The sequence below is a fragment of the Lissotriton vulgaris genome, chromosome 4_1 (assembly GCF_964263255.1).
Source record: "Lissotriton vulgaris chromosome 4_1, aLisVul1.2, whole genome shotgun sequence".
NCBI classification, from domain to species: Eukaryota; Metazoa; Chordata; class Amphibia; order Caudata; family Salamandridae; genus Lissotriton; species Lissotriton vulgaris.
Window position 1 is genome coordinate 1,987,950,423 of NC_141691.1, and position 16,000 is coordinate 1,987,966,422.

A 16,000-nucleotide genomic window follows, 5' to 3' on the forward strand; every position below is an offset into this window, starting at 1 on the left:
CATTTCTATGCATTCCACAGAGCTTACCTTACCCTGGGCAAGATTAATAAATGTTTTGCTACGTAAACAGCTGCTTGGCCGCATTGCAATATGGAAGGAACAGAATTCCAGCATATGTTCTGGGATTGCCCGAATCTGGGAAGCTTCTGGGTCGGGTTAACCACATTATTAGCGGACGTGACCGAAGGAGAGTTAGTTGTAACACTGGTATGTTGTTTATTACACTGGTTCCCCACAGAGCCAAGAATAGGGTGACTAGTAAGTTACTGGACCTGGGACTGGTCTTAGCTGAAAGAGACATCACTGGGCATTGGAAAGCGAGAGGGGGCACTAACATAGCCAGATGGCAAAAATAATTTGTTAAATGGGTAGAATGAGAGGGGGCAGTTAGATGTAAATAGCAATAAGAACAGGGAGTGAGAAGGCATTGGAAATAGCCAGGGAATGGATAGCATTAGTGGAACGGCTAAAGAACCCAGACGGTGAGCGGGATGAAGACCTAGCAGGAGAGGCCCCTGAAGATGAAGGTTGAACCCCACACCCTAAATCAAGTCCTATGCTGAATACTAGTGCAGGCAAACCGGGGCAGCTGATCCTCCAATGATAGACCAGTGATACAGAATCATAATGGCTGTTAGCAGAGCGCAGAGTAGGGAAAACCCGGAGTAGAAGGATACGAGTCCGATAACATGTGACACGTCTAGGGTGTGGGAAGGGCGGGGGTTAGTTGTGGGTGGGTAAATGTTGAACAGTGACTACATAGACCAATAGGAGAGATTTATGGACCAACAAGGATGTGTATTGTATTACTCCTATGCAGTTGGCAGAGATAGATGGGGACCTGGGCCACCAATTAGATATTCCAGACCACGTCAGGAAGTAACAGAAGATTATGGAAGGAACTCTGGACTAAATGTAATTTGTATCCAGAAGTCCTTTTTTTGGTTGATTGTTTAAAACCCAATAAAGTTGGTTTAAATTTTTGTTAAACACAGGACAACAAACAGCCCAGAGCACAGGGTCATTCAATATGTAATATTTAAGTTCAGTCCTCTGGCATGCTTCCTACACATCAAGGGAGAGGGGTCTTTTTGATACAAAGGTACTCAGAAAGTGACCTCCTGCAGAAGGCCTGCCCCTGGTGCCCACTGACGCGAGTTCAGTCTGCGGCAGTGCCTACAAATGAGTTTTTTTGCTGGTGTGTGCTGGTCTCTTGAATGCTCCCTGCACTTAGGTCCCTCTCTGGTTCACACTGCGACATCCCTGCACGATGCAGCCCGGGAGGCAGACCTAAACCTGCAGCACTTATCCATGACATGGGAGAGCTAAGGTCAGTCCTGGACAATTCTGAGCGCTCCCACATATCCCCAGCAAGCTCTCAAGTTACCCTTTCCATCCTTGAGTAACACTGCCAAACCATGATTTCGCTTTATATTCCGAGAGTCATCCTTCTGTTCAGCCCATTCGGACTGCATCTCCCTGAATGCAACACAATATTTGAGCCACTCAAGCGCCACCACGGCACTGGGTTTGCGCTTAGTCCCTCTGAACCGGATCTCAACCTCTTCTTAGGCAAAAATGTCTGTATGTGTTAAACTCGCCTCCTTCACCTCACCTTCCACAACTAGGGTGTAGAGGATGCCCCGTTGCCACCAACCTACTTGGTGCAGGTGGATTCCCAAAATTAAATGCTCCTAGACTTGCGATCTTGTAGATGGGTCACGGAAGAAATGGCTTACTCATATTTCACTGTACTAATTCAATATTAATCCTTTATGGGTTCTGAAGTAGCGTGCTTCTCACAGAAAAAGCGCTTCAACACCTCATTAGGGGTAGTAAGGGCTTTATAAAGGAAATTACAATACATGCAATATTCTATATAAAGGCAATTACAATACATACACTATTCTATCACATCTGCTTCTATATTTTACACATTGGATTTTCCATGGAAACAGTTCCCAAAAGATCTATTGTACAGAAACGTGAACATTTTGCATAACCTGGTCATTTACTTCCCTTCCTTGTTCTTCCATCCCCTTCCAAACTCTTCATTTTGCTTTCACTGCAATGCCATCACAGTTTGAAGCCCACCCCTTTCACAAATCATCACAGGGCCTTGTGGGATGTTTGAGGCTCTCTCATCCAACCCCGCCCTATGACTAAGAAGAAAAGGTGTACACTCGCTGATTGACACATAGCCTAGAGAGGAAGTTGCTGGAGCCTTAAGCAGGGCGGATGCTACTGGACTCATGGAGTACTTTGCGTAGAGCAGAGTTTAGCTCGTCACTATCACAACAAGCATTGGCATAGCCAATAGGTTTCACCTTTGGGGCCTTATAAGTATTTAGCTATGCAGCACAATATCCTTGGTGCAACAACATCAACGGTTGCATAGATCAACACTTAAAAGGTCCTAAAGGCGAGACCTATTGGCTATGCCAATGCTTGTTTCAATATGGTGTTGATTCAGTAACTTAATGTGCAAAATGTCCCAATGTCTATGCACTTAAGTCAATTGATAGGATCTATTTGAAACCGTGCATACACTTTAAAACAGGACCTGAACCTCAAGCATGGCAATGCTCTTTTCTGGTGCCTTTAGTAACCATTATTTCATCTACACATAGAAGGTCTGCTCCTCACAAATCAGGTAGAAGGAGGCACACATGTTTCAGAGCTCAATAGTCTTGTGTAGAGGGGGCAAGGACTAGTGGTTCAGGACAGAAGGATCATTTTGCACAAGGATGAATAACTTTTTATAAAGTTGTGCTCTTCTTTAACAGCACATACAAGCTGCATATAAGCCAAGATAGGCCTTTCCTGCATATTACTGCCAGAATACTAATGAAGAAGTCTTATGTTAACCAAGACTGCAGGAACAAGCATTGGCAAAGTCGATAGTTCCCGCATTTTGGCTTTCCTATGCTTTTTGCGGACTCTGTTCAGCCTTTTAATAAACAGTGGTGGGCCGCGGGGGACAGGGGTGGGGTAGCACCTCACCAGCCGCCGCAAGTGGGGAGGGGGCAAAAACAAATCAAAGGGTATGCGGACAGCGTGAGGGGGTGGCTGACTGGTGAACATTGACAACCGGAGGGGGGTTACCTCACGGGTCGCTGCAAGTGGGTAGGGGGGAACAAAGGGAATGCGAACAATGGGAGGGGGTGGGAGCATTGTAACAATGGGGTATAGGTTACTTACATTAAGCACAACGCTGTGAGCCTTCATTGGCCTTCACAGTTCTTCTCTAAGCATGTCGCCGTCATTCAGTAATATATCATAAATTCTCCCAACAAATGCATGAAATGTTGAAAACACGTCAGAAATAACATATTGTTGTCACGTGTGACACAGAACGGTTAGTAAAAAAAAAACACAAGCCACAAAGCACTCATGTTTGAAAGAGTGCAAACTCTGCACAATAGGTAACAGAAAAAAAGTCTAAACAGGGGTATCTTATCCGCTGCCTGAGCGGCGCTGAAGAGTGTGCGGATATGGCGCTTCAGCTCTTGGTGTTTTTCCACCGAGGGTGCCTGTCCTGCTGCCAGGACAGTGTTCCTGGGTGAGCCCTGGTATCAAGTGGCATTTGCAGACAGTCCCAGGAATGTGCTTCACGGGAGCGGTGAATGGATGAGTTTCCAAGGCTCCCTGCCATGCACGCCTCTTGGGAGTGCGCGCAGAGCGCTAGACTTATACTGCCCACTATAAAAAACAAGGGAACCCGCTAGGTAGGCAAGGACCTGGGGGCGTCCTGTGGTCTGCAGCGTTACCTAGCGTTACGCTAGGTAACGCTGCAGACCACAGGACGCTCGGCACTCCATGACCGGCACACTGATGCCTGATCCCTACGAAGCCTCCCTCGAGATACTCAGTCTATAGCTTCCTTACGCTCAGCCATTTGTTGATGCAGGTAAGCGTTGTCCTGTACCCACGGGGTGTGTAACCACAATCCCCGTTAATAAGGTTTTTACCTATCTGCCAAGCTCTGCAGCTTGCCTGCTGACATTGATCATTTTCCTTCCAGTTACAAGCGCCCTGACGCACCTTGTTTATTCACAGCGACCTCGTCCGCCCGAACACCACTGGCATTCCATGTCCCACCTGATTGATGTAATTATACTGGACCCCCTTCCTTCACTCAAATACCCAATTAGGGATTCACACCAATGGCATGTTTTTAAGCACAGTGAGTCACAATATATACACTTTGCTCATCCTGCATGGTTTTTTAACACCTTGCGCCATGTATGACCAGCACAGAGTGCCTGACACCTTCCACACAAGTATGAATTAGTAACACCTTGCTCAGCCTGCATGGTTTTTAACACCTTGCGCCATGTATGACCAGCACAGAGTGCCTGACACCTTCCGCACAAGTATGAATTAGTAACACTATAAGAGCATGGTATGAGGTTTTCTAAACCTTAGAAGTATTCTACGTGATACACATGGTATTAATTCCCTGCTATATGTTCCCCTTGTTTACGTTTTGCAGGCTTTTTTCAGGCAAACAATGGTAGTCCTGATGATGATCCGTTATCCATGAAAGGATCGAAACGCCGTCGACATGATATGTGGGCTTAACACTAGTTCACTATTATGTGCATAATAAGTTTTGTTCCCCACATATGTGAAGCAAGTATATCACAGAGTCCTCTTCTTGCTCCAATTTTTTTGTTTACATGCCTGATGTAATTGTATATGTTTGTACTGTCCCTGAGTCTGTGTAAGCTTTGTGGATACAGGACTGTGTCCCACTGTTTTATTGCTTCTTTTCAACTTGGTTATATGAATTATTGAATAAATTTTGTAAGTCCGGCTGGACTTTTTTTGCCATTATAGTGCACATTGTGGCCTATAATTATTATACTCCTCTATCCCCGTGTCAAGGACCATTGTTTTTTGTAAGACTTATACTGCCCAGCACACGCCTTGGAAAAGCACAAACAGGACAGCGGTGGGAGCTGTGCTGGTTAGAATATGTAAAAGTGGTGGCATGTAATTTTCCCTCGATTTTGGCTGTCTGACGAATGGAACGACAATTTACTTCTGTTTGTCTAACAGCCAACTACAAAATAAGTCTTGTACTAGGGCCGGTAAAGCAGTCAACATTTTGCCAACCCCCCCATCCACCTCCCAACTTGAGCAGTTCCGATGTGACACATGGGGTAAGATTGCCAGAAGCTACTGCAGTGCAGATATATTTCGACATTTACACCATCCAGCAAAGGAGAAAATAACAATTTCCTTTAAGACCTACGCAAAAGCACAAATTTTGCACCAATGGATGCACATGTCTATGTACTTTTGCCCCTCAAACCCTATCAGATTGCGTCTGGGCACTTTCTCATGGGCACTCGCCTGGAAGAAGCAACAAGCCCGCGAGTGGTGTGTGCGCGCACCACAGCGAGACATCTGGTTTAAATTATCGCGCCCGTGTCTGGGCACTATTATTGAAACCACATGGGGGCCGTGTGGGTAACCGCAACCAATAGGCCATGGGCAGAGCAATGCGCCCGCCTTTGGCCAATTGCGTGCTGTCTGTTAAAAAGATGCACGCAAAGGCCAATAGTGTGGGCCAAAACAAAAAGCACACGCACGAGCGTGTGTGATTCTTAGGTTAATTTTTGATAGCCCTTATATTAAGTCTTCGCCAGAACAGCGCATGCCCGCTGTTACAGGCTCGACCTAAAAAGCTCCAGCTCGGTCACTCGTTGCAGTGTGTTAGCCTTATTGGAGTTGTAGTCCACACACCTGTTCCTCTTTTTGGAGGCACAACTGTTTAGAACCACAACCCCCAGAAAGCCTCCAATGGCTTACTCGTCTCAATAGAGATGCATCAACACGAAGTCTGAGACAGTTTCTCGGTCTGCATTGGTGACAGCGACATCGGTGCGGTTTTGGACAATCCGTGCACGCTGGAAGTAGGAGCATATAGCCATGCTGGAGTTTCGAAGATGAATTAGTGTTCTTATCACATTTGCTGTAGATTTAGAGACAGGTGGGTCAAATGTCAGGTAGTCCCTGGTGACAATTTGATGTTTATTATTTTTAAGGTGCAGCTTGGTGTATACTTTTTAAAAGTGAATTTTTCGACAATTGTACAGGCGTGAAATGAAAGCCTGTTGGGTGTCATTTTTTTTCCCCAAACAGTTAAGAAATCCCAAACAAGTGTTTTAAATGTTAATTGAAAGTGCGATGGAAACTGATTTTAACAGGAACACCACAAATCAATTACTTGGTGCTGCGTAAATGACCAATATTTACCGAAAACCAATTTCCACACATCATTTCTGCACTATATAGTTTTATGAGTGAAATGTCTGTACGAATAAGTGTCCGTTTCAATGGTGAATGTGCGGAGTTCGCGAGTCAGGAGGGCCACCATGGAAGACTGTCTTGGGACCAGGACTGAAGAATATGCACCACCCTAGTGGTGTGTAGGTATGCAAGGAGGGGCCGCATTGATAAAGTACATTATGCGGTAAGTGGTGAAACCTTGTGTGGCAGTGGTGCGGCAAACATTGTGCTGTGTGAACCAAGTGGAAGCTCATCAACTGTGAGCATCTAAATCACTCCTCCACCCCCTTCCTTTGAGAGTGTGGAAACTTAGTCTGCAGGAGGAGCGTGGAAGCACCTCTGATTATTCCCGAAGCACGAATATGTAGGCTAAGGAGAGCGCCTGCGCTTGCTGGGTTCTGCCATTAAGCCTGCTTGCAGATGATCAAACTGGCCAGAGCTGTTGAGTTTCTGCAGAGGAGGGCACCCGCCAATACGCTACATGCTTCCTCCCTGCCAGGGTGGGTTGTTATGGGCCTACCGGGCACTTGCTTCTGAAGTGCTACTTTTGACTGTACACGAAAAGTCAGATTGGACTCTTGAGATCAGGCCTGTTAGTGAGCATTACTTGGATGCGGCCACCAGTGAATGGGGACTAACCCTGATCACATTGTGAGGAAGGGGTGGGACAGGGACTTGCCAAAGAAACACTAGAGCCCCGACCTCAAGGGGGACATGGGTTGTGGTCTGGGAAGGAGGTAACCTTCCTTTGAATGAGTAGAGTTAGAAATAAAGTACTTCTTTTGGTTATAAAAGTAGTATTTGGATGGCCACTGATTTATTGCTACTGCAAGCTGTGTTCATTAAACTGTATCCACACCTCCCATCCCGAGGGAGCCTTACGACAGCTCGTTCACGTCTACTACTGAGGATCAAGCGCAGAAGAGGTACTTGGCCCAGTTGGTCCGGGTCCATAGTAGGTCGGGCCCAGGGACATCAGGAGTAAAAGGCCTCAACTCCCACAGTGACCCCTGCGTACCTCATGGACCTCTGAAAGGGGTTCTGACGAAGACCATGATTAAGAAAAAAAGCTGTCTGGCAGACTTGAAAAAGCAGCTTTAGACCGAGACCGCAGATATACATTTAAGAAAAAAAAAGTAATTAAAGAGGAAGACTTATTAAACCCTCATAGTGAGCTGCTCAGATGGTATCCCTGGAAATGGAATACAGCACCAGGTCATTACAAGTTTTCCAGTGTCTCCAAACCAGGAGTTATTGTGTTAATTCTGAGCCTCACCCACTGTTCTGCTTCAGCATGGGAGGAGAGCAGAGAAAAGCTCCCCTAAGTTGAAGTGAAAGATGATTTAAGCCTATTATTCCTCTCAAAAGGAGGAAAAGCAAGCAGAGTTGAACCCAGTATTCCCTGGTATGCAGGTTACTCCCCAGTCTGCAATAATTTTCTCGGGAATGGGAAATAACCCGCTTTAATTCTGGCACAGATGTGTCCTCACAGTGGCAACTAGGAATTCATAAGTAGAGTTCGAGAAAATCTAAAAAAAATAAAAACGTTGGTTATCAGTTAAATATCGGCTTGAATAAGCACACCTCTAAAATCTAGTTAGTAAATCAGTCAGGCTAGTAACGCGTCCAAGTGTATGCAAACAAGGAAAACGCTTGCCAGAGGCTCAAGCGAATAAGCAGCAGGATTGTCACTGTTCACCTGTGTTAAAAAATGACCACGTGGGCCAAAAGGCAAGAGTGCAATACAAAACCAATAAAATGTAAAAAAAAAATTAAAAAATAAAGGGCAAATTGTACAGAACACATACAACCAATTTATGCTAAAATTGTTGGGATGAAATAAAGTGTTTTGGAAGATATTGGAGAGAGAATGTCCCCTTGCAAGTTATCCAGGTGTATACACCTGAACCAAAAGGACTGATTGCATGTGAATCTGGGATCCTGACTTTGTTTGGCCCACTTAGAGCGCTAATCCGGAGTCTATGCTGTGGTAGAGGCCAACCAATGACACTTTGATACATTAGAGAGCATCAAGTGAACTTTCTGTGGTGACATGGGACTACTGTCCATGTCTTTGATTGCGGATATAGAGCAGATGTACAAGTTAAATGTGTCATGTATGTTTACCTGTTAAGCTGTGAAAGAGGTTCTTGATGAAGGTAAACCAATCAATAGACTGAAGGTCGGGAGTCTGCACATGGAGGTGACCGAGTGTAGATTGCCAACTATCGCTAAAGATTATGGTACTTCTGATCATAGTTTTTCAATCTGTGAATTATGCTCATGAAAGCTATTGTCCGAGCTAATCCTGCAGTCTGAAGGATGGGTGCAGACAAATGTTATAGTTCTGGGCAAAGCTTTTTTTGTCTGAAGCAAAGGAGTACCATGTACTGTTTAGGGTTCCACCGGGAGGAGAGAATCCGACTCTTGTGCTGGTATATTGTGTGTAGTGTGCATGTGCGCATAGTGAATGTATGGCATGTGTTCCTGGGAGACGTCGTGTGTAGTGACAGTAGAATTGCTGTGACCAATGGATACATTTTGGTGGCCCTTTGTTTTAACATGGCAAATGGAGGGTGGATACAGCATCCCCAGAGTGGAAGAATATTACCTGCATTCTTGTGAATGGGAGGTGGAAAAAACAGACAGTGAAAGGATGTATACAAGGCCTTTTTTAGAAATGTCAAGCGGTCCTTTAAGCAAAGGAATGCTGCTTAGATTTCCCGAGTCGTGTCATGTGGTGGTGTATGGCGGGGCGAAAGGGGCGAGTCAGCAGATTCTGTTGATCAATGCGAGGATGTTTAGGTAAGGCTTTCACTTTGGGATGTTCCAGAATACCATTTCAGAAATGGGGATGACCACGGGGTGCAGAGAGCTCACATGCTGTGCCCTTTTTGGATGCACCCGAGTAGAGGAACTATACTAACTACCTGCTGCAATGGCCATCGCCTCGCACAAAGGCTGTATCTGTACTACATCCAGAAAGGTACATTTGCAAGGTAAATACCCCAAATCAGTTTCAGAACTGGAAAATGACTGTAAAAGTGTGACTCAAAATACCCAACTTTGTTCCAGTTTCTTCCTGACAAAATAATGGATTGCTCCTCAGAGTCCACTAAGACATGCTGTGCAGCTAGGGCTGGGGGGTGTCCGAAGGTTAGTCTTCCAGAGGTGAGGGGACATCACCTGAAGTCCGAAAAACTGGTTAGAGCAGCTGTGGGTCTGCCTAGTGCCTACAACCTGGTCTGTCTGAATGTCCAGGTTCTCGGTGCAAAGAAAATACAGAAGAAGCAGATGTGTGTGCGGGAGTGCATCCAGTGACCAGTTGAGAGAGGACTTCCTACTAGGCATGGGCGGAAAATCCGTTCCGCTCGCGGATTTTCGGGAAATCCGCAATCCGCGAGATTTGCGAATTTCCCGCAAAATCCGCAAATCCGCGAGCAGCGGATTTTGCTCGCACTGCTCGCACTGTTCGCGTGAGTTCGCGCCCCGCGAATAAGTGCAAAATTGCAGAAATACGATCTTAGCAAAACTGAAAGTAACTACTTACCAGGTTCAAAAGTTCAGGCTCATCATTAGTAGCCATTTCCTGTAGTGCTTCCTGAGGGGCCCCTCCAGAGTTCAGTTGCCAGTTGAAACTATTATGTGACCCTGCTCTGAACCTCAGAATAGTTACACATATGCCACAAAGGTCCTGAATTACAGCTAAGGGAGACAAGCAGGAGCCAGGCTGGAAGTTAAAATCCATTAATCAGCCCCTAATTCATTATTGTCAGTTGGGGCAGGGCAGGTGTTGTAACTAATTTTGCAACAATGAAAGCACTTAGCAAGTGCAAAAGATCACTAATCAGGGCGCACTAAGGAAGCAGGTGCCAGCTAAAAAAATATTCTGTGACACATTAATCAGCCCCAAATTAATTCAGGTCACTTGAGGCAGGGAAGGTGTGCTTTGCTTTGCCGAAAATAATGTACACTGGACAACCAGAGGGTGTGGTGATGAAACAGAGGGTGGCATGGGTGGGCCAGAGGGTGGCATGAGTAGTCAGAGAGTGGCAGTGGTGACAGAGAGTGGCAGTGATGAAGAAGAGTGTCCCAAACAGGCTGGACACGTAGAAACAACAAGTTCGCAAAACTTGCGACCCGACAGGTAAGTTCGCAAATTGCGAAATTGTAAAAACCCTCGAACTGGCAGAAACACGGGCGAACACAAAAAAAAAAAAATCCGCAAATTCGCAGGAATTCGCGGATTTTGCGGATTGCGAATCCGCAAATCCGCAAAATTCGCGAACGCGAGATCCGCAAAATTCGCCCATGCTTACTTCCTACATGGTTGATTTGGTGGACTAAATGAAGCAACATCCATTGTACCCATCAGTGAGACATCCAGCATCTCCGTCCTGACCTCAGAAGCCTGCTGCCGCTGCACGGTGTGACCACTACATAACCAACAACCTGAAGGCCACAACTGCTTAGAAGAAGAGCACCACACTTACCGCACTGCAACTGTGACATGACCCAAGGGGCGGGTATTATTCGCAACTCTGCTCACAGTACTAAAGGGCTTCCATATGACCGCCACAAGGGCAGACGAAGCCCACATGCTGAATAGTGCTTTGAAATTCCGGTAACAAGGAGCCAAGGGGAGAGGGGTGGCGCAGCAGCCAGAGCGCCGACTCCATGGCCCGCACCCCGGTGCCATTTCAGCACCATGTGACTCTGGGCAAATGCTCACTTAATCTCCCCAATGGACCCCTGCGCCTTGAAAGCTTGAGCGGTGATATGTTTGCGCTTTATAAATATGGATTATTATTATGTCTGAAATATAGTACACTTGTACATAGAACTGCATCGTTTCAACCAGACCAGTGGCAAGCCAGAACTCTCGATAAAATACAAAACTGAACAGATCTATTGGTCCCTCACACTGGGCCAGTAATTCTATAGCTATATATTAGAATACTGCCCCTCGGACAATTCTCGCCTGCTATTTCCCTTATGTAGATGTTCTGCCTAGACAGGTGAGAGCTACAGCCACAGCGGGCACAGATGCACTGGTGATCGCCTCAAGCGAGTAAATGAGCTAGATACCTGAACTCCATTACCATGTGTAGCAATACAAGCATGTCCATGCCTCCAATATTTTAACATGTAAATTGCCCTCATGTGTTAATATGGCAATCCCTCCACCGAACATAGCAGTTTTCCCAAATTACCAAAATGCCCATTTCCTTAGGACAACTAATACCTTTCCTTACAGGCGCACACCTCTGTGACCATGGGCGATACCCCTTTCCATCACCTCAATGTAAGCCTTCAATATTTGTAGATTTAAGCAAGCACATTTTAATCTCCTATCTTGCCAGAGAGTGAATTCGACCTCCTCCATTATCCAGACATGAATTCCACACTCCATCCTATCTAACAAGTAGACACACACACTGATCATGCCAGCAAACACTGGACTCCAATGTCCCAGACACATTTCGGCCAAGCTCTAAATAATATTTGCCAGTTTGGAGGCAATCAACAAACAGGGTGCTGCTCCTTAAGCTACAACTACCATCCCCAGATCCAAAGATGCTCTGTGTATAGATTTCATCAAATTCACAGGACTAATACAATCCATTATAATAAGTAGATTGATGGGGTCTATGTTCTTAATGTCTCAAAGCTGGATCTACAATAAGATGACATTAGCAATAACCCGTTTGTTTAATTTGCTCTCACCCATCTTCTTGGTGATTCCCTCGATGAGCTGGGCGACGAGCTGGTGGCCACTGGCAATTAGCGCCTTCTCCTGCGCCAGCTGCTCTAAATTGCCATTGATAGAAGTCTCCATCTTCTTCTGGCTACCCTGCAGCTTCTCCTGCTGAGATAAGAGGTCCTCCTGGCTGCTCACCACCTTCTGCAGAGACTCTGATGTCAGTTCCTTCAGCTCTTGTTGGCCCTCCTGTTAAGACACAAGAGTCCAGTCACATGGCAGCTGTATGCAGAGGCTTTTAGTGCCTTCAGTAAAGCACATTTCCAAAGGCACAGCTCTGGCCTTAGCAATATAGGTCATCATTCACAAGCACAAAAAGAGATCTAACTAGTATGCAAAATGCTGAACCATGGAATGTGGGGGAGGGAGGGGTAAAGGTAGGTTCCATCTTTAATCACCACGAGGAAACGCACTCTATAAAACCATAGAACTCCTTCCGATAGTGTACTAGAATATTACTGAATTACCAATAGGGACATAACTGTAGCAAACAATTACTAAACAACTCATGTTACCATATCATTCAGTTATCAAAAAATGATACCACCGCAAATAAAATATAGACCTAGTCAGTGCCCACAAAGTTCAGAGAAAAAAAAGTGGAAAATCACCTGAAAACACTTACAACGGCCAACAAATACCTTAAGTAGCTTCATTGCCTCCAGTTGGTTCACAGCGGTGGACACCAGCGTGTTGACCGTGAGCTCGGTTCGACGCCTGAAGTGCAGCTGCCGAGCCGCATAGCACACTGCACGAGCTCGGTTACTGACAATGTGGTAGGCATTCCAGGTGTTTGGGTCCATCCCCTGGGTACATTCTGCTAAGGTCTGTTTGGAGAAAGGAAGATTTGTTGGCCACAGAAACAGAGAAGAGCCAGGGCAGTGTGGACTAAAGTAAGTGTAAGAAAGTTACGTTATTTATGGTATTAAGTAAGATATATTGGATTTACCACGGAGGTGTGGAAACGCACACTAGAACAGTAAGCAAGAACAATACAACAGGCATGGATGCAAGGAGAAATTAACTCCGGACACAGACCGACTTGTAATCACGCGGATTAGCTACAACGTTGCAAGGCCAAACTGCTTTATACACCCATTACCCTCTTGTAGAGGGTACTGAAGAAAAGTGACATTCCAAAACATGTCCACTCCTACATGGGTCAAACCTTAAGACCCATCTCTCGCCAGCTTGCAGAATCCTCTGCTTGGGGAAAACCATAATCTGCAGCGGATAGTTTCAACCTCTCAGAGGTCACAAATAGGACAACTGGCGTGCTAAGCAAAGAAAATGCATGCAACTTACAGGGAACCATTACTTACACATCAGGTCACATTAGTAGCAAAGCCTATGGGTTTCAAGGTGTTCACCCCCTGGAAAAGAAACTATGGCTCGAATATCAGCAGGTATCCCATTAAAGCTGCATTGTATTTTGGTCATGTGGATCCCAAATGCTGCATTGTTGTCCCTGGAAGATGCAAGAAGCACGAGAAGGACATTGCGGCACAAACCAGATAATGTTACAGTCAAGATTAAAAGTAGCATCTGTTCACTAGAGTTTGGGAGTCTGAAACAGTAGAACAGGATCAAGCTGAGGAGTTAACTGCTGGTACTAAGGCTCTTTTTTGACAAGGGTGCCAGGGGCATGGTGCTTTCCAAATGCAAACAATTCGAAGGCTCCAAAACCTGGAGTTAGGAACAACAATGTGTGGGGAAGGGTGTGATGTATAGGAAGGGGGTGGTGCTAAAGAGTAGTTTGTGATAAGTAAAAGGTGATGGAATGGACTCTGCTAGGATGAGACATTTAAGGCCTCAGTTACCTGAAAGCTCTTGAGAAAACCCTTTGCAGGATTACCCTGAATTGCTCACAGCTTGCAGTAAATGATTCTGTGGAGGATGAGGATGTTCATGAAGTGATTAGTTGTGTGGAAGGTGAGAAGGAAAACATTGAGTCTTTATAAATGATAATATGCAGAGATTGCTCAAATGGTAACTGATGTTGTAGCTCTTCACATTTCAGCGTCACCACGGAGAAGGAGAAGGTGAGCGGACAGGTGAAGCACAGGGTCTCCATTGTAAATAGGGGGAGCATCAGGCTGAGGACACAGGACTGAAACCACCTTCCAAATTTCCCTGGGGTCTGAGCGACAAGGCAAAAAGTTTACATCTGTGATATCGCTGTGAGCGACGTTAAATATGGCACTGAGATACCCACTAGAATGACAGGCAAGAGGTGGCTTTGGGTACCACACTATATTTAACCCAAAACCTAGGCTTAGCTATTCAGAGTCTGAAGGAACAATGTCTCATACATCAGGAGCATAACGTGAAATAGGTGCACGACATTTAGCACAGGGAGGGTGCACAATGCACGAGATCGAAATAAAACAAACATGTTAAATAGCTACGCTTCTGTATAGTGCTTCAGATCACACTTCTGGTGTGTCTAAACACAGTGTTTAACTAACAATAATCTTACCCAAGACCACTGTAATTATTGGATTCTGCAGCAATTGCCATATACTTATTCCTTTCTAGCTGCATACTTTCGGCAAACCAGCCACACACTTTGGCCTTCTATTGCCAGATAATCCCAGTGGCCCTAAAATGTGCAGATATTTCAACGCAGGGCGAACACGGACGCACTCTTCAGTCCGGTGATTGCCTCCATTCCCCTCCTCACAGGCATTTCACCAAATGCAGCGCTATAGAATTAGATGCTATTTATTACACAAGAAATGTTTGTCGGATTCACTTTGGTTACTTGGAAAAAGCAAGTAAATGCTTCTCTCTCACACACACAAATACACACACACACACACACACGCATACACGAGAAAAAATGAAAAAGTTGCAGTTTATGACAAATTAAAACTCATTAAGTTGTTCATATCAGTGTAGATATTATAGAAAAGGGTGCTCTATGATAAGTTCAAAGGTGCTCGTGCAGTGCGTCAACGGGTGCGTAACTTTTTTTTACAAATGCAGAAGCACTAGTTGAGCAAAACAGCCTGGTCAAGAATAAAGTTCCTTAAAATATCAGTAATTCGGATTTTGCACTACATTCCAAAATTTGCTGTCATCAACATAATATCTTTGAGATCCAGACGTACAAAAGAATTCCGTTGACCTTTCGACCCGCCAGAAGAAAGTTTCAGTAATGTATCAGAAAGGGGTCTTCAGCGGGACAAATAATGGGAACACCCTGTGTATCATAAAAAGATGTTTCAACATCTACTGTGTGAGAGAAGAATTTACTACCAAAAGGTATATTTAAAAGTGAATTGCCAGATCAGGTTTATGAAATCAGCAAAGAATTACTGTGTTAACGATTGAGTGGGAATACATTCCTTATACTACTAAATGGCAAAAATATTTCAACAACAGTCAGGCAAACTCCTAAAAGGGGAAAAATTAAAAAAAATAAAAAGATAAAAAAGGTACACTCAAACCTCCTAGTAGAAATCAGAAAATTAAGTATGCATATATGGGAGAAAAATGCACTCGCCATGGTGATGCACAAGAGTCAGTCGCCACAGCCAGACTTTGGAACACACTTCCCCTTCACATCAAGACCACCCCCTCACTCCTGGCCTTCCGTAAACAGCTGAAAACTTGGCTATTTAACCAATAAACTCACCAGCACACTCTCTATCCTACAGTCAACCGTCCGTAGCGCCGAGACACCAAAGGGTATTTGTGCGCTCAAGAAATTTCCTAAATAAAGAGAATTCGTAATTTCTCAGTGACTGTTGCATCCTGAGCGAGGACTAAAGAAAAATATGCAAGTAACAAAAAAAATGGTGACCAAAAGGTCCTGAAGTATGCCAAAAGATAGTTCTGTATGCAATTGCCAAAAAGCCCATCGATAACTGCCTGCATCAAGCTGGTGGCTTCTTCAAACTGGCTCTGGTGTTAGAAAACACACACCGATGTACC

General features: G+C 45.0%; 1 protein-coding gene across 1 annotated transcript in view; it reads right to left on the reverse strand.

The window, feature by feature from the left end:
- LOC147724795 (protein brambleberry-like) overlaps window positions 1-16,000 on the reverse strand; it is a 244,234-nt gene that overhangs the window by 180,035 nt on the left and 48,199 nt on the right. The window contains exons 4-5 of the mRNA XM_086967074.1: window positions 12,703-12,888; window positions 12,028-12,250 (exon numbers count right to left, since the gene is read on the reverse strand). Of these exons, the coding sequence (XP_086823200.1) occupies window positions 12,028-12,250; window positions 12,703-12,888 (409 nt within the window). The remainder of the gene's footprint in view (window positions 1-12,027; window positions 12,251-12,702; window positions 12,889-16,000) is intronic.